This window comes from Schistocerca serialis, chromosome 4 (genome assembly GCF_023864345.2).
Source record: "Schistocerca serialis cubense isolate TAMUIC-IGC-003099 chromosome 4, iqSchSeri2.2, whole genome shotgun sequence".
Classification (NCBI taxonomy): Eukaryota; Metazoa; Arthropoda; class Insecta; order Orthoptera; family Acrididae; genus Schistocerca; species Schistocerca serialis.
In genome coordinates this window covers 442640854-442664521 of record NC_064641.1, presented here as the reverse complement: position 1 = coordinate 442664521, position 23668 = coordinate 442640854, and the positions used below count along the sequence as shown (strand labels likewise).

Below are 23668 nucleotides of genomic sequence, written 5' to 3'. Positions count from 1 at the left end.
ACCGTTGCAGTCTCGAACAGAGAGCGGGAGAAATGAACACTTAAAACTTTCCGTGCGAGCTCTAATTCCTCTTATTTTATTGTTATGATCACTTCTCGCTATGGAAGTGGGCGCTAACAAAATATTTTTACACTCTAAGGAGAAATCTGGTGATTGAAATTTCATGAGAGGATCCTGACACAGGGAAAAGAGCTTTTGTTTTAATGACTGCCTCCCCAATTCGTGTATCATATCCGTAGCACTTTGTCGTTTATTTCGCGACAGTAAAAGAGGAGCTGCCATACTTCGAACTTTATCGATGTTCTCCAAAATCCTATGTAATGCGGATCCTACTTCCACAGCAACACTGGAGAAGAGCGCGGACAAGCATAATGAAAGCGATCTCTTTAGTAGACCTGTCACATTTTCTAACTGCTCTGCCAAACAGTATTTGGTTTGTTTTCTTGACAACATCATCTATGTCGTCATTCTACGTTATTCGAAACTGTAATCCCCAAGCATCTAGTTGAGTTTGCGGCCTTTAGATTTATCTGATTTGTCGTGTAACTGAAATTTAGCGGATTCCCTTTAGTATTCATGTGGATGACTCCATACTTTTCCTTATTTAGAATCAGTTGCCACATGTTTTTACTCCATACAGATAACCTGTCTAAATAATTTTGTAGTTCGTTTTTGTCATCTGATGACTTTACAAGACGGTAAATGACAGCATAATCTGCAAATAATGTAAGAGGGCTGCTCAGCTTGTTTCCTAAATCGTCTACGTTCAAATGGCTGTGAGCACTATGGGACTCAACTGCTGAGGTCATTAGTCCCCTAGAACTTAGAACTAGTTAAACCTAACTAACCTAAGGACATCACAAATATCCATGCCCGAGGCAGGATTCGAACCTGCGACCATAGCGGTCTTGCGGTTCCAGACTGCAGCGCCTTTAACCGCACGGCCACTTCGGCCGGCAATCGTCTACGTAGATGCGAAACAACTTTCTTGGGGAACTCCAGATATAACTTCTGTTTTACTCGTTGGCTTTCCGTCAGTTACTACAGTGAACTTTCTGACAGGAAATCACGTATCCAGTCACATACGCCGGCCGCAGTGGCCGAGCAGTTCTAGGCGTTTCAGTCTGGAACCGCGCAACCGCTATGGTCGCAGGTTCGAATCCTGCCTCGGGAATGGATGTCTATGATGTCCTTAGGTTAGGTTTACGTAGTTCTAAGTTCTAGGGGACTGATGACCTCAGATGTTAAGTCCCATAGTGCTCAGAGACATTTGAAACATTTTTTGAACCAGTCACATAGCTGAGACGACACTCCGTAAGTATGCAGTTCAATTAGAAGTCGCTTGTGAGGAAATCTAAACATATGGAGCCAATTTTAGATCGCCTGTCGATAGTACTCATTACTTTGCGTGCATAAAGAGCTAGTTTTGTTTCACAGAAACGATATTTTCTAAACCCGTATTGGCTATTTGTCGATAAATGGTTTTCTTCGAGGTAATTCATCACGGTGGAGCACAGTATATGTTTCAAAATCCTGCTGAAAATCTTCGATAACTAAGTTTGTAATTCAGCGGATTACTCCTACTTGCTTTCTTGAGTTTCGGGGTGAATTTTGCACCTTTTCAGTCTTTGAGTATGGATCTTTCTTCAAGTAAGAAGCTGTATGGAGCTATTGTATCAGCATACTCTGAAAGGAGCGTGAGGGGTATACAATCTGGACCCCAGGCCTTGTCTTTCTCAAGTGGTTCAAGCTGCTTCGCTACGCCAAAGATGTCTTCTTCTTCTAAGTTACTCTTACCGGCAGTTGTTCTTGTTTCGATTTCTGGGAGTTCACTTTGTCTGTGAAGGAATTTCGAAAAACAGTGTTTAGTATAACTCTGCATTAGTGGCACTGTCGTCATTATTCGCCATTATTAACACACAGTGAAGATACCGATCGAATCTTGCAGCTGGTGTACTTTATGTACGACCGGAATCTCTTTAGGTTTTCTGCCGAGATTTCGAGACAGAATTATGCTGTGGAAACTATTACCAACATTTCGTATTGACGTTCGCGCTAAATTTCAACCTTATGTAGAACATACCGGCCACGAGACCAAAGTAGACCGTGGGTCACTCCGTATGGCTTTGCGGAGTTGACGTGACCACTGTTAGTCAAACACTTATCCTTTGAGGCGGTTTAAGGACGCGGAACTATCTTTCTGCAATATTACACATCCATTCTAATACTTCCAACGAGGGAAACCAGAATTCTTTTGTAGTCTCCGATGTCTCTTACACCAATTATCATCCGCACATTGCCGGCCGGAGTGGCCGTGCCGTTCTAGGTGCTACAGTCTAGAACCGCGCGACTGCTACGGTCGCAGGTTCAAATCCTGCATCGGGCATGGATGTGTGTGATGTCCTTAGGTTAGTTAGGTTTAAGTAGTTCTAAGTTCTAGGCGACTGATGACCTCAGAAGTTAAGTCGCATAGTGCTCAGAGCCATTTGAACGATCCGCACATTCAGCGTCGGTTAACTAGCAAAGTACGGTAATGTTCACGATCTATATGATTGTAGCAGGCGGGTGCATTCACGAGGTACGCTTCCTCTAGCCGCAGCATGCGTGCGACATACCACAATACATGTTTGTGACCATCTGTCGCTTGAAGGGAACCTATGGCTATCGGAGATCTCCGCAAACACCAGGGAAAACCGCCTTGAGTTGTTAAAAATGTCCAGGTGCCACCCGATAGCGATTATAGCTGCGGCCAGGGTCAGTTCACACGCTGTTATCGTAACATGCACCCGCAACTGACACCTATGATATCGGGCTAGCGGTTTCAGTTGCGATTAGAAGCAGAGTGGGCTGTGACGTCAGCAAGTGGAAGGCCGGCGCCGTGGTAATTCCCCACCAGAAGGACATCGCTCAGAACCGTTGAGTGTGGCAGCACGCCATTCCACCAACACTCTAGTAGTAGCTTCGGGCGGCAGTAGATACAGACTTGAGGCGAACGGGCCGCGGCTGGGCAATGGATGACACGTGGAAACTCATCATCATTATGCACTTGCTGGCGGCCGTCTCAGGTAAGTCGCCTAATAAGCATTACGTATCTATTAAACGGGTGTTTGCCGAATCTAATCAGAACAGTCGGAATAGCGTATGTCTCTGTCTTTTCAGGACAGCCTGTATAAAGACGGAACTGGAAATAGACATTATTTTCTACAATACATATGACTGCTTCCCATTCCACTGACAGAAGACGCATGCTCTCTAGTTACGATTCCATTTGGCCGCCTGCGCCAAGGGTACTCCGGAAATAATGTCACGTCTCCGTTTCCATGACAATTTGGATGAAAATAACAACAATGGCAAAATATTGTTAAAATTTGCCTCCATCTTTCCTCAGTTTTCATTTCAAATATATCTATCATGTATCTAACAATAAAATTTGTCCATCTTTTGCAGTTAAATAGTTATTATTGCTTACAACCACACTGTCTCAATTCCTCGTACTAGGTATCGTCTGTAGTCTATAAAGATAACTATTTTACTATACTTTTACGTTACAAGACATGTAGTGTTCCATGGCATCACAGTTAAGTTACATTACTGTTTAGAGAATATATAATTATAGGTTTGTAACTTATAACTCACTTTTACGATTCCCGTTTCTTTTGTGTGCCGTTCGGCTCTTATGTAAGCACTAGATGAACATAATGTGAGTTTCCTCTTAACTGTATACTAAAATTAGGCACTTAACATAAACATGCTTGATGTTCATGACTTCTAGAAACATACACTACCTACAAAATTATAAAAAAAATATTACAAAATTATGCATCAGTAATGAATGTTTCACGTACAAGACAAATTAGCATACCAAATGTTACCATTACGAACTGTGGAATGAGAATCATAATTTGGCAATATCTTGAAAAACATGAGCAAATTGCATACTTTGAATTAGCTTCCACCTCACAGCTCACTAAATAAGTTCCAAAGCAGCGAAGTACAGCACATTGCAACTATCCCGGATTCGTATTGGGAGCAGCGCAACGGAGATGTGGACTGATGGAATTCTTGAAAATTGTGCTCTGAAATTAGTTAAAATTCGTGGACTTATTTTTCGAATGACTGCAGGTTCAGGTTGTACGAGAAAATAAAAAAAAAGCGTCTCTCCTGCAAGAGGTTGAAAAATAGAACTAACAATGCAGTGATTATTAACGTAAATATATGAACTGGTATTGTAATAAAGCATTTGAACAATTTTAATAGAAGTTAGTTCACCATACTGGAAACTACGCAGCATTCACAGCTACAGAGAACTGTGCTTACATGACAATATCAGGATGGTGAAAGACAAAACCGAACAGCCAGGAATCTCTTACCACCCTCGATAACCAAATGAAGACCGCACCGTGTTTATTTCTACAAATAGTATAAATATTATCATATGAACTCTTTGTTCCTCACTCAAAATTTCAGTTATAAGTTCCTTTGGACAAGACTAAAGAAAATTTTACACACAAAAGAATAAACTGTAGTAATGGGTTATTAGAATACGCTCTACTGACGGATAACAGGCGATTGTCATCTCTAGCCTATGTCACCTCAGATGACGAAAGAGTATAAAATCACAGGGTAAAAATATAAGAAGGTTGGTATTACAGTCGATGGTGAAGTCGGGACACTTGTTAACAAGGTTAATTTCATTGTTTACACCTTTTTGTTACCATCAACAGACAGCATTCAGTGAGTGTAGCATAAAGAAAACAAAGGCTAGACGACGCTGTCTTGCAGAGTGCGGCAATCAAGTGAAACGTACACATGAATATGTCTTGCAAGAGCCAAAAAACGGTATAATATCATTTTATGAAAGACATTTGTAAACAGTAATTACGATAATTGAGCTTATCACTCAATTAAGGTAAAGTCAAGATTACATAATTTTGCTGCAGTATCAAGTGTTATCTGTACCACTAATAAAAAGCAAGTCAACAAATATAACAGACAGTGACAGTGAATTTTTCTGTCGAATCACATGTTACATGCATAAACGAACAATTATTTAATTTTATAGAATTAAACATTTTTGATGTTTTGTCTTTGTATACTAGGTAAACTTCTTTCCGTTTGTGCAAACTTCAAATGGTTCAAATGGCTCTGAGCACTATGGGACTTAACATCTGAGGTCATCAGTCCCCTAGAACTTGGAACTACTTAAACCTAACTAACCTAAGGACATCACACACATCCATGCCCGAGGCCGGATTCGAACCTGCGACTATAGCGGTCGCGCGGTTCCGGACTGAAGCGCCCAGAACCACTCGAACACCGGTCGGCTGTGCAATCTACTAGGAATGATGGTTGAAATAACGGAAGCCGTTCGAGAATGAATTTAAATATACACAGATAATGTCAAAAAATACATTTATATTAATGTCTTACAGCTTAGCTATTTACCTACAGGAACTTTTAGATAGAAATGAAGTTTAATTTTTGCGATTGCCTTCTGGATCTGTAGTAAACTGTTTACGTTATACTATGTGCTTTTTCTCCACCATGTAAAATTGTAGAGCAAAAAACCGTAGTTTAGGTGAGGACGTAATTAGTTCAAGTGGGGATGTAAGTAGACCGAGGATGTAATGAATTTAGGACTCAGAAAATAACACTTTAACCGTTTATTTTTAAACGACGTGGAACATGGACTGTGCTCATGAATGTAGGTCAAGCAACCAATTTATATTTACAAACCAAAGAAAAATAATTAAAAACAAAATATCTTCTTCATTCTTTTTGTAATTAAACTTGATTCCGAAAACTTCTTTCTGCACAATCGTACTACAGAATGTGTGTGCATATATACACACTTCCGCAGTTTCACCGTATAGTTAATTTAATATCCAACGAAACCATTTATCACAACGACTCATAATTCACTGACACACAACTTTCGTTCCGTAATTTAGTTTGTTCATAATCAAATAACTAATTTCGCAGCGTTCAGCTATACGCTAACGGTTAATCCACTTTCCGCAGTTACAGTGATCAAATTGAGTAACAAATAAAGTTAATAACACGCATTTCTGAATTTTTCCGGTGACAATGACCAACGCTAATGGAATAATGAATCGGTGAAATTAGGAGTTATGAATAGAACATTTATATATTGAAACAGTGATAGTGGTGTAGGTTGTTACCGTTCCAATAGGAATCCGAACAATTATTTGTGGTTTGCGTTTACGGCACTACGTCAATTATTGCCAAGAACTTTCTTGGACTAGGACGAATGCGCTTTTCATTTGTTATCTGACTGCCATGTTACATAAAGCAATCTCATTACAGTACGGGAAGAGGTGTTGGGCCATATTGTGACCCTGTCCGGATTACTGCACAGGCATAGAGTGGCAAAAAGAATCATTCGATACAAAAAATCGTAACTATTATGTTGTTTGAGACACGTGCATGAGTAACGTACTGTTGGAAAGAGCAAACTCTCGAGTTTTACATGATTCCCGAAAGACAGCAGCAGTGTGCGCCCACTACAGTTCTAGTATAAAAGGTGTTGGGACAACAGAAAGCGTGTTCTACGTTTTGCTCAGTGCGAGTCAGTAATAACTGTTCAGCGTGACTTTTGTAATACACTCCTGGAAATTGAAATAAGAACACCTCGAATTCATTGTTCCAGGAAGGGGAAACTTTATTGACACATTCCTGGGGTCAGATACATCACATGATCACACTGACAGAACCACAGGCACATAGACACACGCAACAGAGCATACACAATGTCGGCACTAGTACAGTGTATATCCACCTTTCGCAGCAATGCAGGCTGCTATTCTCCCATGGAGACGATCGTAGAGATGCTGGATGTAGTCCTGTGGAACGGCTTGCCATGCCATTTCCACCTGGCGCCTCAGTTGGACCAGCGTTCGTGCTGGACGTGCAGACCGCGTGAGACGACGCTTCATCCAGTCCCAAACATGCTCAATGGGGGACAGATCCGGAGATCTTGCTGGCCAGGGTAGTTGACTTACACCTTCTAGAGCACGTTGGGTGGCACGGGATACATGCGGACGTGCATTGTCCTGTTGGAACAGCAAGTTCCCTTGCCGGTCTAGGAATGGTAGAACGATGGGTTCGATGACGGTTTGGATGTACCGTGCACTATTCAGTGTCCCCTCGACGATCACCAGTGGTGTACGGCCAGTGTAGGAGATCGCTCCCCACACCATGATGCCGGGTGTTGGCCCTGTGTGCCTCGGTCGTATGCAGTCCTGATTGTGGCGCTCACCTGCACGGCGCCAAACACGCATACGACCATCATTGGCACCAAGGCAGAAGCGACTCTCATCGCGGAAGACGACACGTCTCCATTCGTCCCTCCATTCACGCCTGTCGCGACACCACTGGAGGCGGGCTGCACGATGTTGGGGCGTGAGCGGAAGACGGCCTAACGGTGTGCGGGACCGTAGCCCAGCTTCATGGAGACGGTTGCGAATGGTCCTCGCCGATACCCCAGGAGCAACAGTGTCCCTAATTTGCTGGGAAGTGGCGGTGCGGTCCCCTACGGCACTGCGTAGGATCCTACGGTCTTGGCGTGCATCCGTGCGTCGCTGCGGTCCGGTCCCAGGTCGACGGGCACGTGCACTTCCGCCGACCACTGGCGACAACATCGATGTACTGTGGAGACCTCACGCCCCACGTGTTGAGCAATTCGGCGGTACGTCCACCCGGCCTCCTGCATGCCCACTATACGCCCTCGCTCAAAGTCCGTCAACTGCACATACGGTTCACGTCCACGCTGTCGCGGTATGCTACCAGTGTTAAAGACTGCGATGGAGCTCCGTATGCCACGGCAAACTGGCTGACACTGACGGCGGCGGTGCACAAATGCTGCGCAGCTAGCGCCATTCGACGGCCAACACCGCGGTTCCTGGTGTGTCCGCTGTGCCGTGCGTGTGATCATTGCTTGTACAGCCCTCTCGCAGTGTCCGGAGCAAGTATGGTAGGTCTGACACACCGGTGTCAATGTGTTCTTTTTTCCATTTCCAGGAGTGTAGTTATCGTGTGAATCCTCTTAATGGACGATGGCATGAACAATTGCCAGAAACAGGTTGTTTGTGTAAAGACAAATCGTCGGGCCGTCTCTGAATGTCTGACACAGACGTGGAACGCATCCGCCATATTCTCACAAGTACTCCGCAGAAATACGTTTGCCGTGCAGCTCGACAGCTTAACATGCACCTGATGTTCGTCTGCCGTGTGCTGTGTCGACGTTTACACATAAAACCATACAAAATTGAGCTACTGTAAGCTCATCGTGAAGGTGACAAACAACAACGTGTGGAGTTCTGTAGTTTCATTCTTGAAAAGATGGTGGATGACAGTTTCCTTGCACACTTAGTGTTTAGTGACGAGGCAGCAATCCATTTAAATGGAGAGGTGAACCGTCATAATTTGAGAATATGGGGTATGGAACAACCAAATGAAGTTGTACAAGAGAGGGTCTCCCCAAAATTTAGTGTGTTGTGTGCAGTTTCACTGGAAAAGGTGTGTGATCCTTTTTTCTTTGCCGATAATACTCTTACAGAAAGCACATATCTCGATGTGCTTCAGAACTTCCTTTTCCCACAGTTTGAGACTGATTCTAACGACTTCATTTACCAAGAGGTTGGGGCACTGCCACACTGGCATCTGGAAGTGCGGGAACTGTTAAATCAAAGGATTACTGAACGATGGATCGGTCGCACTGGACCAAATGATTCAGCATTACATTACAGCCCTCCAAGGTCACCGGACCTGTCTGTATGTGATTATTTCTTCTGGGGGTTTGTAAAACAACCTGTTTATGTGCCTCCATCATCAGCAACAATGAATGAACTGAGGCATTGTAACTGAAGACACGATCGCTACAGGGTGAGAACAATTTGGATACCGCATTGACATATGCCATCTATCTCGAGGAGGGCACATGGAACACCTATGAAAAGGTATGAAAAAAAAAAAACTGAGTTTCCCGTTCATCAAAATTGAAATTCATTGTATATGCTTATTAGTGTCAGAAATGGAGACGTGCCAAATCGGATGATTCTTTTCGCTACACCCTGTATTTGCAGCCCTCTGCCGCTTGAGGGCTCCGAATTACAGCCCGTAGAATGGCGGTGTGTAACGTAACTATATCGGTACGGGCGAAACAGCGTGCTGTAATCGAGTTTCTAATCCGACGCCTTGGGTTCACTGTTATCGATCATCCTCCATACAGTCCAGACTTCAAAAACTTCCAAAACTTAAAACAACACCCTCGAGGACTTCACTTTGATAGTGATGAAGCGGTGTCAACAAAGTCAGATATTCTGCAGTGACGGTGTTAGCAAATTGGTCTCTCGCTGAGAGAAATGTGTTCGTTGGTTGGGTGAGTATGTTGAGAAATAAATACGAGGGCTGTTCGGAAAGTAGGTTCCGATCGGTTACGAAACGGAAACCATTGTGAAAATCCGATGAAGCTTTGCACATATGTGTTAATCAATGTCCCCAGTATGCCTGTCGATCGCGTCACGTCGCCCTTTTCAGTTCTGAATGCACAGTGAGCACGTAAAGATTCCAGGGCCTGGCGAGAGATTTCGCCTGATGTCATGTAGCCCACATAAGACAACTGTTATACGGTTTCTTCTTCACGACAATTCTCGGCAGCACTCTACAGGGGCAACGAAGACTCTCCTGTAGCGTTTTCGTTGAAAAGTATTTGATCACATACACACTACAGGACGTAACTCGATACCCCTGAGTTTCATCTCCGTTCACGTGACTGCTGGCTTTGAAGACATTATTTTGGCACAGCCAACGAGCTGTAGACCAGCGTAGAGTATTGGCGGAAAGCACAGGCAGCTGCCTTCAAGACGAGCGTCCTGGAAAGTTGGAACAACGCTACCACAAATCTCGAAGTCGGAGCAGCATGTATGAAGAGAAGTAGCTGGAAGATGTAGCTAACGGTTGCACAGAAACAGTTTTGATTTTCACAGTGGTTTCCATTTCGCGAGCGAACGAAACATACTTTCCTAACAGCCCTCGTATTTAGACACGAAGAACGAAATTTTGGAATGTTACTAACGTTTGTTTTATTTAAAATGTCTATGGAGTTTTCACGTGAATAATTCAGAGGCTTTACTTTTCAGCAAGCCCTCGTAAATTGTTTCACGGTGAAATTAATTTGTGATTTAATTCCCTAGCCTTATTTGTGCGCCACAGATACAAAAAGATACATATTCCTGCACTAGCAGATTAAATTACATTGCACACATGGGTACCACTGCTGTAACTCATGGAACAAGAAAACTAAAACATTAGGGCATTATGTACTTCCTAGGTTCTACTGTTTAAATATCGTTATAATTACCATCTATACTGTATTATCACTTAGAATATATCTAAACATTTTTAGGGAGTAACAAGAACGGGATTCTTGTGCATCCGTGAAAGAAGAAGAGGGCGTCAGCTGTTCACTTCAGGTGAGCTCAAACAGGAAGAGAGAGATGATGTCTTGTATTGGACAGAAACACGCTGCGTATTTTAGCTGACCGAAATGTAACCAGACACAGGCGTTAAACTTAAAACTGCATTCTTCATTGTAACTAACAAATCAACAGATTAGGAAGTGGTTACGAGCAGATTGGGAAAACACTGAAACACTAATGACTTTGACAGTGAGCAGGTACGTTTAGTATAACCTCTGAAGTAGTCACCTTCACTCGATGCAGACGCTGTTTGACGACGTCAGCTGGCCGCGCTTATCAGATCTGCAGCACTGGCTGACTCGGCTTTCCGCGCATTCGGGCAAGCTCCCGAAGATTCTGCAATCTGCTGTTCCCTGCATATAAATCTCCCTCCATTACCAACAGTCAGCAGTTTTAAATGCCAACGAAGATAGCCTTGACTGCTGCCGAGAATTATGATATGGCAGAAAACATGTACAATCGCTTCCTAAGCTTCCACTCACATTCATGTGACCTCCTGTCAAAAGCCTGAATAACGACGTTTTGCAGCGTGTGCCGCTGCGAGATATGTAGGAAGAGAGTCAGTGAGGCTCTGGAAGGTACGGACAGGATTGTGGAGCCATACCATAGCCTGCTTCCCTCGGTTTCTCGTTGGAGAATCCATGGCGTTAACAGCCCGATCAAGCTAGTCCCACAGATGCTGGGTTTAAATCTGGTGAGTCTGGTAGCCGGGGAGTGCGGTAAACTCGTCCTGGTGCTCTTCGAACTAGTCAAGTACATTGCGAGCCGTGTGACACGTTGCATCGTCCTAGGGTAAGTGCCATCGTGCCAAGTAATAATAAACTGCAGGCCGGTGTGAACATAGTCCCCAATGATAGTATCATACCTCATCCACGGCGCTTTCCAATATGACGAGATCGTCCTGGGAATGCCACGATAACAGCCTCCATACCATGAGGCTCCGCCCTCCGGCCTGGAACCTTCCGACGATTGTGCAGGGTGTTCGCTTTCAGACGTTACACATCATACACGCCAACGGACGTCAGTCACCTGAAAAGGCCACTTTTCGCCACTCAGTGGACGTGCAGTTGCGGTACTGGCGTGCAAATTCAAGCCTTCGTCGCCAATGAATAGCATCAAAATGAGAGTATTAACCAGTAGCCAGCTGCAGAATCCCATATGTAGCAACGATCGCTGAACGGTCGCTTGAGGAGACACTTTTCGCAGCCCCTGGTAGCCCATTGGTTAATCGGGCGGTCAGTTGCTCAACAGTTGCACATTATTCGCCCTTACACATCTCCGCAGCAATCTTTTACCACTTCCATCTATGGCCCATGGTACACCGCTGTTAGCCGGGTAATGTGGCCGTGCGGTTAAAGGCGCTGCAGTCTGGAACCGCAAGACCGCTACGACCGCAGGTTCGAATCCTGCCTCGGGCATGGATGTTTGTGATGTCCTTAGGTTAGTTAGGTTTAACTAGTTCTAAGTTGTAGGGGACTAATGACCTCAGCAGTTGAGTCCCATAGTGCTCAGAGCCATTTGAACCATTTACACCGTTGTTGCCTCGGCGTCAGTTTTCGATAGCGTCATCTTGCTGTGTGCGATATACCTTAAACACGACATGTGAACTGCTCACAAACTTAGACGTTTCGGAAACGCTTCTACCATTGGCCCGAAAGCCAGTCCTCCTACTCTGTTCGACTTCACATAAATCACCCCGTTTCAGCGACTGCAATGTTGCCCTCGTCTACTCTACGAGCTGTATATACCCTCCATTGCCAATGCTGCCACATGCCGTCTCTGCGTGGTTATTTCACGTTGACGGCGAACATAGACAGTGGTTACATTAATGATACTGGGCCGTGTGCGTGCACCAGATAGACAACACTAACAACGCACTCTATTAAAGCACTGAGATCGCCACCCGAGCGACCTGATCTTCGCTCGGCCAACCCTCGTCACCATCTCATCAATCAAGTGGTTTTTATCTCTATCTTTAAAATGTTCCTCGCCTGTGACGTCAGATATGTCATTTTTCAAAGCACACGTAATTAAAATACTCTGGTTAACACCAACTGTGACTAACGCTTATACACCCTCGGTTCAACTATTACGAGAATTTTAGTGTGTTTTCTTATCAAAACATTTAATGACGGTTTACTTCGTGTCTTCTCCCCCTCCCCCCCCCTTCAGAAGCAGGGATGCGTCCCTCCCTGCAGCCCCAGGGGTATGTTTGTTTTCTTCAAACCCAGTCTTACTCTTTAGTTTTGACGGTAGTGTAACCTTCTAGAAGGACCGAGAAGACATTTAGCTCCTCTCCATGCGACAACTTACGCCCACGTCAAAATTTCTGCCGCTTACTCTGCCGTTTCCCTTCTCGCCCTTCGGAACAATGGTGAACATGGCTGCAATGCAACACCCTGAATTCTACTGCTCTATTACATTTCAAAATTGCATACCAATAATACCAAAAGTTTGATTTATAAGCTGATCGCATCAATAGATTAAATTTTCTACGGCGTATTTTCCAACTTATTTCACAGTAATTTATGCTTTCTTCTCACAAGTTAATACGTAATTTCCGTAATACTATACTCGGAAATGGTAATGAACGGGGAAGAAAAAAGTCAGTACCTAAAATCAAGTTACCACACAGGTTTTTCCAACGCACAGCAGTAATAATAACAATGATAGAATTTATCCCTACTTGGGAGTACTTTGTAATGTCACTGATTTTCATTAATTCTGAAGAGCTCTAGAAGTATTAGCCCTAGATGTATTAGGTTCACATACTTCAAAAAGTACCAGCTCCCTGCTTAGCGGAGAAAGATGCGCAGTTGCTTACAGAAAACTTAATGACACATGGATAAGGAAAGTTTATTCTTACACTGGGCGAATCGGACAGCCATTATACCGGAACTGCAATTTCCTCACTAACAAAAGGAAGAACTAATCATGGTAATATGGCAATTAAGCACATTATTACTCTCCTGACAGGGAAACATGACCTACATGACCTCATTTTAAGGAGAAAAAAGCACACTTTCAAGTATCAGCCCCAGCAACCGACCCCAGCCGAAACTTTTGGTCCATAATCCGGAGAGTTCGTACTTATGACTTTCTGAAAGTACGAGGTGCATTCAAGTTCTAAGGCCTGCGAATTTTTTTCTAATTAACTACTCACCCGAAATCAATGAAACTGGCGTTACTTCTCGACGTAATCGCCCTGCAGACGTAGGCATTTTTCACAATGCTGACGCCATGATTCCATGGCAGCGGCGAAGGCTTCTTTAGGAGTCTGTTTTGACGACTGGAAAATCGCTGAGGCAATTGCAGCATGGCTGGTGAATGTGCGGTCACGGAGAGTGTCTTTCATTGTTGGAAAAAGCCAAAAGTCACTAGGAGCCAGGTCAGGTGAGTAGGGAGCATGAGGAATCACTTCAAAGTTGTTATCACGAAGAAACTGTTGCGTAACGTTAGCTCGATGTGCAGGTGCGTTGTCTTGGTGAAACAGCACACGCGCAGCCCTTCCCAGACGTTTTTGTTGCAGTGCAGGAAGGAATTTGTTCTTCAAAACATTTTCGTAGGATGCACCTGTTACCGTAGTGCCCTTTGGAACGCAATGGGTAAGGATTACGCCCTCGCTGTCCCAGAACATGGACACCATCATTTTTTTCTTCACTGGCGGTTACCCAAAACTTTTTTGGTGGTGGTGTATCTGTGTGCTTCCATTGAGATGACTGGCGCTTTGTTTCTGGATTGAAAAATTGCATCCACGTCGTATCCATTGTCACAACCGACGAAAAGAAAGTCCCATTCATGCTGTCGTTGCGCGTCAACATTGCTTGGCAACATGTCACACGGGCAGCCATGTGGTCGTCCGTCAGCATTCGTGGCACCCACCTGGATGACATTTTTCGCATTTTCAGGTCGTTATGCAGGATTGTGTGCACAGAACCCACAGAAATGCCAACTCTGGAGGCGATCTGTTCAACAGTCATTCGGCGATCCCCCAAAACAATTCTCTCCACTTTCTCGATCATGTCGTCAGACCAGCTTGTGTGAGCCCGAGGTTGTTTTGGTTTGTTGTCACATGATGTTCTGCCTTCATTAAACTGTTGCACCCACGAACGCACTTTCGACTCATCCATAACTCCATCACCACATGTCTCCTTGAATTGTCGATGAATTTCAATTGGTTTCACACCACGCAAATTCAGAAAACAAATGATTGCACGCTGTTCAAGTAAGGAAAACGTCGCCATTTTAAGTATTTAAAACAGTTCTCATTCTCGCCGCTGGCGGTAAAATTCCATCTGCCGTACGGTGCTGCCATCTCTGGGACGTATTGACAATGAACGTGGCCTCATTTTAAAACAATGCACATGTTTCTATCTCTTTCCAGTCCGGAGAAAAAAAATCGGAGGCCTTAGAACTTGAATGCACCTCGTATAGCTCTTAGAGGTGGGTGTGGACCAGCAGTCAGTCGCTCCGCACCACTGCAGCCCTGCAGAATATCAGAAAGAGAAAACAGTTAAAATAGTATTGAGAGTATTGCGCGAGACTGACATGTTACGTACTCGTATTACTTAATGTGTTTCGTGTAGAATAACATGCACTCTCGAAGAAGATTCGAAAACGCATTGGGCGGATGTGTCGGGTTGCCCCCTCCTCTTCCTTCGCCTTCAACGTCCCTCGAATAGGAGGGCTCTTGTTGTTACCTGGCTGTTCTGTCTTCCGGGCTGGGGCATCAGGCGCCTGTACTGGGGCGGAGCGACTAATAAACAGAGTGCAAGACGGTTTGGAAATTTGGAAATTTGTGGTAAGGTCTTATGGGACCAAAGTGCTGAGATCATCGGTCCTTTAGCTTACACGCTACTTAATCTAACTTAAACTAACTTACGCTAAGGACAACACACGCACCAATGCCCGAGGGAGGACTCGAACCGCTGGGGGCGGGGTGGGGATTGGGGGGGGGGGGGGGCGGAACGTTACCTGGCGCCTACCTAGGCCGCTCGGCTGCCCCGCGCGTCGTGATGGTTTCAAAGCTGTGGTTTCAGAAGGCCTAACTGCGTACTAAGAGCCAAATTTTCTCGATTGCTATCATGCTACTATGCTTTTCTCTCCTTAAAATATGAGATCAAGTTAGAAACAATCACCCTCCTACGTACAATGTACGGAAATTACAAAAGGTATGCCACAACCGTCAACAGGAATTCAGCTTCTGTTGGGGTCTTTCAAAGGGTGCTACGTTCCACAGCAAATTCATCAATACGTAGAATCAGAAGGCTGATGTTTCCTACAATTTCAATGAGTGTATTTGAGTTTGACAAAGCGAATAATTTCAGTGTACAAAATTCTACGTTTAAAAATCGATAATCTACCCCTTTTCATACAATTGTTTTAGTTTCATTGTTTGCTATGAGGAATCAGTCCGAACGTTCGTCAATATATTTTCGATACAATCTTTGTACCATGAGCTATTTACGTACTCATGAGTGGGAAATAAGATCATAGCTCAACGTCTTATTGACATTAAAATTATAAGAGAGGAGTGTGATCTTATACTAGTTGATGGTATTATAGTTTTAAAGTGAAAAAGTGAAACTTATTGTTCGTTTAATAAAGAAAGAGAAAAATCTGTAAGTTTTCGGAAAGTTGAACCTGAGACTCAAACATGTCGTATTAAGTCTTACAAATATTCAGTCTGCTGCATAGTACGCTGTCAACTCACTGTGAAGTAAAGACGACACACTTATTGGAACACCTTTCTTCGTATTTTGATGGTACAACAGCATCGGTGGAAAACGCCTGAGGAGTTACGAAGTAATTGGAAAGAGCCCCTGTTAAGTTGACCTGTAAGCTGACGTAAGAGTTCAAACTTCCTGGCAGTTTAAAGCTGTGCGCCAGACCGAAACTCGAACTCGGGACCTTTGCCTTAATGGTGGAATTGAAGCTGTGAGTAGCTCAATCGGTAGAGCACTAGCCCTCGAAAGGCAAAGATCCCGAGTTTGAATCTCGGTCCGGAACACCATTTTCACATGCCAGGAAGTTTCATATCAGCGCACACTCCGCGACAGAGGGGAAATTTTACTCTCGTCACATCAAGGTTGTGCCAGTCGTGGGTGAATGACTGATTTTATGCAGCAGTGTCCACGAAAGACAGGAGTCAAGGTATGATTCCGTCAATAACACTAATAAGGATCTAAGCGTCAACAAAGACGGTTTCACATGTAATTACGATAAAATATTGTTGCTCATAAAGCACAGCATCCTTCACTGAAGTATAATTTTCTGACGCCCAACCTGGCTTTGGCGGTCGAGTCTGAGGTGGACTATTCGAACGTGGCAAAAATTTATCATCACCAATTATTGGTTAGTAAGCCTACCAGAGGTCTTAGTAAAACATAATTGATCACCAGACTACCGTCCAAAGTCCTGAACCGGGCGAGGTGAAGCAGTGGTTAGCACAATAGACTCGCATTCGAGAGGACGACGGTTCAAATACGGGTCCGGCCATCCTGATTTAGGTTTTCCGTGATTTCCTTAAATCGCTTCAGGCAAACGCCGGGACGGTTCCTTTGAAAGGCCAAGGCTGATTTTCTTCCCCATTCTTTCCTAACCTGAGCCTGTACTCTGTCTCTAATGACCTCGTTGTCGACGGGACTTTAAACACTAATCTCCTCGTCCTCCTCCCCCCTTCGAAGTCGAGGGCTAAATTCCAAATCACTGTACTGGGTTTGATGGAGTGAAGACATGTCACACTACTGATGGTTATCCAGAAATCGGTTGAAGGTGTAAAGCCCGATTGCAATCTCTTCGAGAGCAGTGGGCCACGGCGTATACGTCATTTCACCCTCTCTCTTGCTTTCATCCACAAAATCACAGCCAAAACACAATACAAAACGCCACAGCCACAGCACTTGCCACTGTCATCTGTGTGATACAGATAACTTGAGACATTTGTTTGACGATTGGGATAGTTGTTCGCACCCTGGTGGTTTAACCACCTCTGCGGATGGACGGGTGGGCGGGTGGTGGGAAGAGTAAATGTACCTTTATAGGGGTCTGAACCAGTTGCGTTTGATTCCCTTTTCATTTCGCTAAGACCTCTCGCCCTCTTACTGACAAATTACTGGGGATGTAATTCGTTATCAGAGTTCCAACAGAGACGATTCACAACTCTAGCAGTGTGCGTTAAGGAATTCCGTTGCAGAGAAGGATTCTTTGCTCTTGTAAAAGCAATGTTTTCGTGGAAATGCTATCTATAACCTTTTCGCAGGGGGTATCATCTTTGATGAATGTTCGTGGTGAACCGTCCATGGCTAGTATCCATTATTTCCGGAAATACCGTAAAGAATGTCGATTCCGATCGCTACAGTTTGCAGGTGTGAAAGCAGATTATGGCAGCAATGAAGAAGACGGAAGGTTGGAGAACCGTATGAATTGGAGCACTACTTACGATATGCATTGGCCAATACACAGCAACATGAGAGAGGGAAAAAAGCAGTTGTTAGAAATAAGAACCAGTCTTCTTATGAGCTCATTATTTCTTGGTGTAGTAAAATCTGATAGAAGTATGTAGAAACATTTGAACGTTGACTAAGTAGTATTTACCACTTGGCTCGTTCTTCATCTTCACCTAAAATCCTACTAATGAGCATGTCTAAGCCTCTAAATATGCGATACCTTTTCTCCAATACTTCTTTACCAGTTCACTTTTTTCTTTCCTCTGTTCTGCCGTACATTTTATTCACTTTGTTTTTGAAATTATTTATTATGGAATATTTATGGCTCATAAATTTTGTACTGCTTCATTTTCTTGTTTGTTTATGGCAATTTCTTTTAGGTCTTTGTCAAATTTCCTATGGTAGTGTGTCAAAACACTGTACAACTTTGCTTTTGGATATGTTTGGACACATTCCACCGCTGTGCCCATAAAAAAGTAGTATACCTTTCCTCATTCTGTCCGTAACTTTTTCTACATGATCGTTTATTTCTGCACTGCTTCTTAATTACTGTTGTTCAATTTCCTAATAACTTCCTCTGTCTTTCTAATATCAGTAGTGCTTTCTTTTATTTTTCTTATGTTGAGGAAGAAGCCAAACTTCGTTGGTGCAACGGCTGATCCTCGATTTTGTGCCGGGATAATACTCTCGGAAAGCCTGGAAATCAGTGGAGTAGAACGACTGCAATGTGAGATTCCTCCATTGCCCCAAACACTTGTTTCCTAACAACAGGACTGACTTCGACTGTAAAGCATGGCACCACATCAGGTGTCATCTCACCACAGCGCGACACTACCGGTATCTACGTAATATATTCGCAAGTGACCTTATGGTGTGTGGTGCACTGTATAATGTGTAAAACTGTCACTGTATAATGTGTATTCCATTACAATAGTGAATGCTGCGGAGAAGAACAATTGTTGGTAGACCTTCGGTGTCGGGTCAGATCTCATTTTGTGCTCATGGTCCTCCCGCGAGGTGTGCTAGAAGGAGGTTGTGTTTTGCCTGACGCTTCTAGGACCGTACGCTCTCGAAATTTTAGCAGTAAACCAAACTGTGATTCGCAACGCCTCTCAGGCGTCTCTACCACTTGGAATGAGCATCTCCGTAACGGTTTCGCGCTTACTAAACGAACCTGTGGCGAAACGCGCTGCTCTTCTTTAGATCCACCATTTGTCCCTTATTGAACAGGTCCAGTATTGACTAGTATCCACAATCATTTCCCAAGTTCGGATAACACCACTTGGAAAACCGAGATGATGAACATCAATATTTTTCAAATATGAAGAGCCTCGTGAAGTGATGTAACCGATCTGTGAGTATTGGATGCCAGTGTTCACTGCTAAGCTCAGCAAACTGTAACCTACCACCAGACGGACAGGTCCATCTTCAATTAATGGACGAAAGAGGCCCGTTATAGAGTCTTGCGAGATCGGTTGACCGTTGTGAAGTGCGTGAAATTCCATCGTGAAACATTGTTGCAGGACTGTTTTAATCCAGTAAGTGCGTGCACTTGCAAGCTCGACTGCAGTCGAATTTCCAGCAACTTTCTCTTTGTGCGAATATTATGTCTGGAACGAAGGATCCAACCAGTCGTACAAATTAGTCTCAAGCCGGTAATGAATTTGGAAATGTCTAGGATTCCAGGAGTTATAGCAAACACATGCTTTACATTCGTTCTCTCTAACGGGACGATATGACACATGTTTGGAGTACCGGAAGACCAACATTCCTCTGGGTGTGTAAGCTATGGTGGTTCCTTCCAGCAAAGATGCGCAGATTCGTTTTGATTGCCAAGAAGGCACCGTCTCTGGAGATGCACAGGGTTGTCATGTGCAGGATAATGACTTCACTGACTAGGCAACATGTATGTATTAATTTCTGTCACTCTTTTACATACGAACGTCTTCTATCGATTTGTATTACTGCGTATCCAGCTTGACGTCACTGTAGCGTCCCTGCACAAAGTTGTGTGAGTAATGTCGTAACCTGTAGCTGTGCAGAAATATCTTAGCAATCGTGCTCCCACTAGAGTGTCGGTGCTGATATTGGAACAAAGTTCGAGATGTATCAAAGTTATCCTTCTGATAGGTGCAAATCTGTTCTTGCTAAAGGCTAAGTGAATCGTGTTACCGTGTACAACACTGCCGATGTAGATAGGTGTCCCATACAGTTGTCCCGAAGAACTACAAAATACTTGAGTAATGATCTGTAATATTTACTATCCATCGCGGGATACGAATGCAAGACAATGTTTGAAGGGTTATTAAATGGATATACCAGGTAGGTTCAGTCAGAGGTAAATCGGGAGCAGGCTTCGGTTAATTGGTAGGATACAAGGATAATACAACGAGTCTACAGACTGTGACACATTGCGATTCACTCATAGTTGAAGCCACGTCTGAGGGCTACGTGATCACTCTTAATGTAATGAATAAAGACAAAAGTCGTTTCCGCTCCTATTGTAGGTCGTCTTCCGGCACAAGTCTGACTGCTACGATCCCATTTCGTCGTCAGGGCGGAACTTCTCCCTGATGATAAACCGCGATTCACAGTGGTTGGATTTGAATCTGAGGAGGACTAACTTGGGTTACCGAACGTACACAAAGAAGGGCAGCACGATGGTCGCACGTTTGTCTGACCCTTGGGAGATCGTAACGGAATTGCTGAAAGAACTGAAGTGCCAGACGCTTGAAAACAGGCACTAATTATCCCGTGAAATCCTGCTAGAAGGGTTTCAAAAACCAGTTTTGAGTGAGAAATCTAAGAGTCTGCACTCTCTGATCAAAAGTATCCAGACACTCCTATGTAATGCGGGACTGTCACGAGAGGCCGACTCGTCAGTATAAACGGATGCTGTCAATGGAACAGCAGTAACACCAAAATGGATCGGGCAGGAGAGCTCAGCGACCTCGTTGTTGGACTAGGCATTGGATGTCACACGAGTAAAATGCGCATCAAGGACATTACAACCCTTCTGAAGCTGCCCAAGTCGACTGTTGGTTACGTGAATTGGAAATGCAAAGGAACAGCCAGAGCCAAACGAAGACCAGACAGACCTCATGTAATGACAGGCGGCGAGCGTCGAGAATTAAAGAGAATCGCTGAAAAATCGCAGGAAATCATCGAGAGGAGTCAGTCGTGTGTTTCTCAGTGGTACCAGCAGCCCAGCCAACTACTGTGCGCTGGGAGTTAACACTAGCCAGTCAACTGCAGATTATTTAAAGAATCGAACTCACATTTATAAAACGGCATCAAACGTCTGATTACCTTGCATGTGAATTAAATGTGTCGTATATGACTACTGCCTGCGAAATGTGTTGCTAATAGACTTAGTGGAAAAGGAGTAACATATTCGAGCGTCATACATGATGCGCAGTTTTTCACTCAGCGTTTATGACATCACATCTCCTGAAGTATGTGTTGTACATTTCTATAATTTATGAGGCGCATATCTGAGTGTTTATGACATCTTTCTTCTAAACTATGTGTCGTAATTTTCGTGGTACATGCAGCAGAATTGTGGATACTGTCTGCAAAATGTGCCGCCAGTACATAATAAAGAAGTAATAAATGAAAATGACATGCTTGACGTTGCAGTTTTTCTGCACGAACCACGAAGATGTAATGGGGCTTGTCAGCGATAAAATATTTCCTGAAGGTTTGACGTCATGTGTACAGTTTGTTATAAATCACAAAGTGCTCTAATTCTCAACTATTGGATGAATAACGTTACTTCTTAATAAATAGATTGTGGCAGCATTTATAGTTCTAAATTTAGTCAATAATTATGTGACATATATGAACATTAAGTATCTGCTGCCCTTAGAAGAAGTTACATAGACAGCCGGCCGCTGGTAGCCGAGCGGTTCTAGGCGCTTCTGTCTGCAACCGCGCGACCGCTACGGTCGCAGGTTCGAATCCTGCCTCGGGCATGAATGTGTGTGATGTTCTTCGGTTAGTTTGGTTTAAGTAGTTCTAAGTTCTAGGGGGCTGATGACCTGAGATATTAAGTCCCATAGCGCTCAGAGCCATTTGAATCATTTGAACAGTTACATAGACAACCTGAAACTAGGACTGGGTGACAGTGGCAAGGGGTAACAGTTAGGTAATACAGATGAGATAGAATTCTTGATCAACCCGTCATAAGCCACACATTTCTGTAGACAATGGTATACGACACTCGACGTAGTAGAGGTGATGTAAACAGCGACGCCACTGGTCGGTGGATGGCTGGAAAAGAGTGATATGGAGTGATGAATCACGATATACACTGTGACATTCCGACTGAGGTATTGTGGTTTAGCGAATTCCTGCAGAACATAAACTGACATCCTTTACAGTGCCAAGAGTGAAGTACAAAGGATGTGGTTTACGGTATGAGGATGATTTTCGTGGTTCCAGTGTGCTGCTCTTACTGCGCTTACGAAGACGCTGAAAGTGGAAGGATATGAACACATCCTACAGCACTGTGTACTTCATACACTTCAGGAACAGCCTGAAGACGACATTTGTATCAGCACGATAACGCACCGTGTCATCAAGCAGCATCCGTCAGGCAATGATTTGTGGGCAATAACATTCCAGAAAGAGACGGCTTGCCGGAGTCCCAACTTGAACCTAATAAACAGCTGTATGATTAGATATAATGTCGACTAGCCTCCGGATCCCAATGTCGAGTCACTACTTACTCTGATTTCGGATCTTGAGAAAAAAGTGGAGTGCCCTTCTTCCTCAGGTATTCGGACACCTCAATGAATGTGTCCCCGGCAGAGATCAAGCCGTCAGTGGTGAATGGTAGAAACTTCCCATTGAAATATCCAGTAATTTGGAAATTTGTGGCAAGTTTTATGGGACCAAGCTGCTAAGGCTAACGGTCGCTAAGCTTACACACCCATGCCCGATGGAGGATTCGAACGACGGGGGGGAGGGGGGGGGGGGATAAATGTCCAGTGATATGTCTTTGGATACTTTTGATGTACACCAAAACCTTCTACATGTAACTTCTATAGGGATTAAGAAAAGGTTAATTACAGCTGGCATACAGGCGTCTAAGCCATCATTTATCCCGCGATCCATCCTTGAATGGAATGGGAAGGATCAATGAGAAGGGCCCTCTGCCATGAACTCCACAGCTGTCTGCAGAGTAGACGTTCTGGAATTCCTGCGAGATCGATAGAAAGAAATTTAATTTCCGATTCGCTAAACGCTCTGACATACGGCTGTTATCACTTCCGTACAGGTGCCCCAGTCGAGGAGCACCTCCTTGAGGCAGCACGAGAACCGCCCAGCCCTCCCGGTGAGGCCGGCTGCCCGCGCATCGTGAGCCGCGCAGAGTGGGGCGCCCGCGAGCCGACGGCGCCGCCAGACAACATGACGGCCAGCGCCGTGCCGTACGTGGTGGTGCACCACGGCGGCGCCAGCCGCGGCTACTGCTACGACCAGGAGGCGTGCGCCGCCATCGTGCGCTCCTACCAGGACCTGCACATGGACACCAACGGCTGGGACGACATTGGGTACAGCTTCGTCATCGGAGAAGACGGCAACGCCTACGAGGGCCGAGGCTGGGACGCCAAGGGAGCGCACGCCCCCGGCTACAATCAGCAGAGCATCGGCATCTGCATCATTGGGGAGTTTTCAGGTAGTGGTCATCAAATATCCATCAATACAGCTTGCAGAAAA

General features: G+C 44.4%; 1 protein-coding gene across 1 annotated transcript in view; it reads left to right on the top strand.

Moving 5' to 3' along the window:
• The first annotated feature begins 3010 nt into the window (after nt 1-3010).
• Nucleotides 3011-23668, top strand: part of LOC126474528 (peptidoglycan-recognition protein SC2-like) — a 33465-nt gene continuing 12807 nt past the window's right edge. The window contains exons 1-2 of the mRNA XM_050101999.1: nt 3011-3065; nt 23229-23627. Of these exons, the coding sequence (XP_049957956.1) occupies nt 3011-3065; nt 23229-23627 (454 nt within the window). The remainder of the gene's footprint in view (nt 3066-23228; nt 23628-23668) is intronic.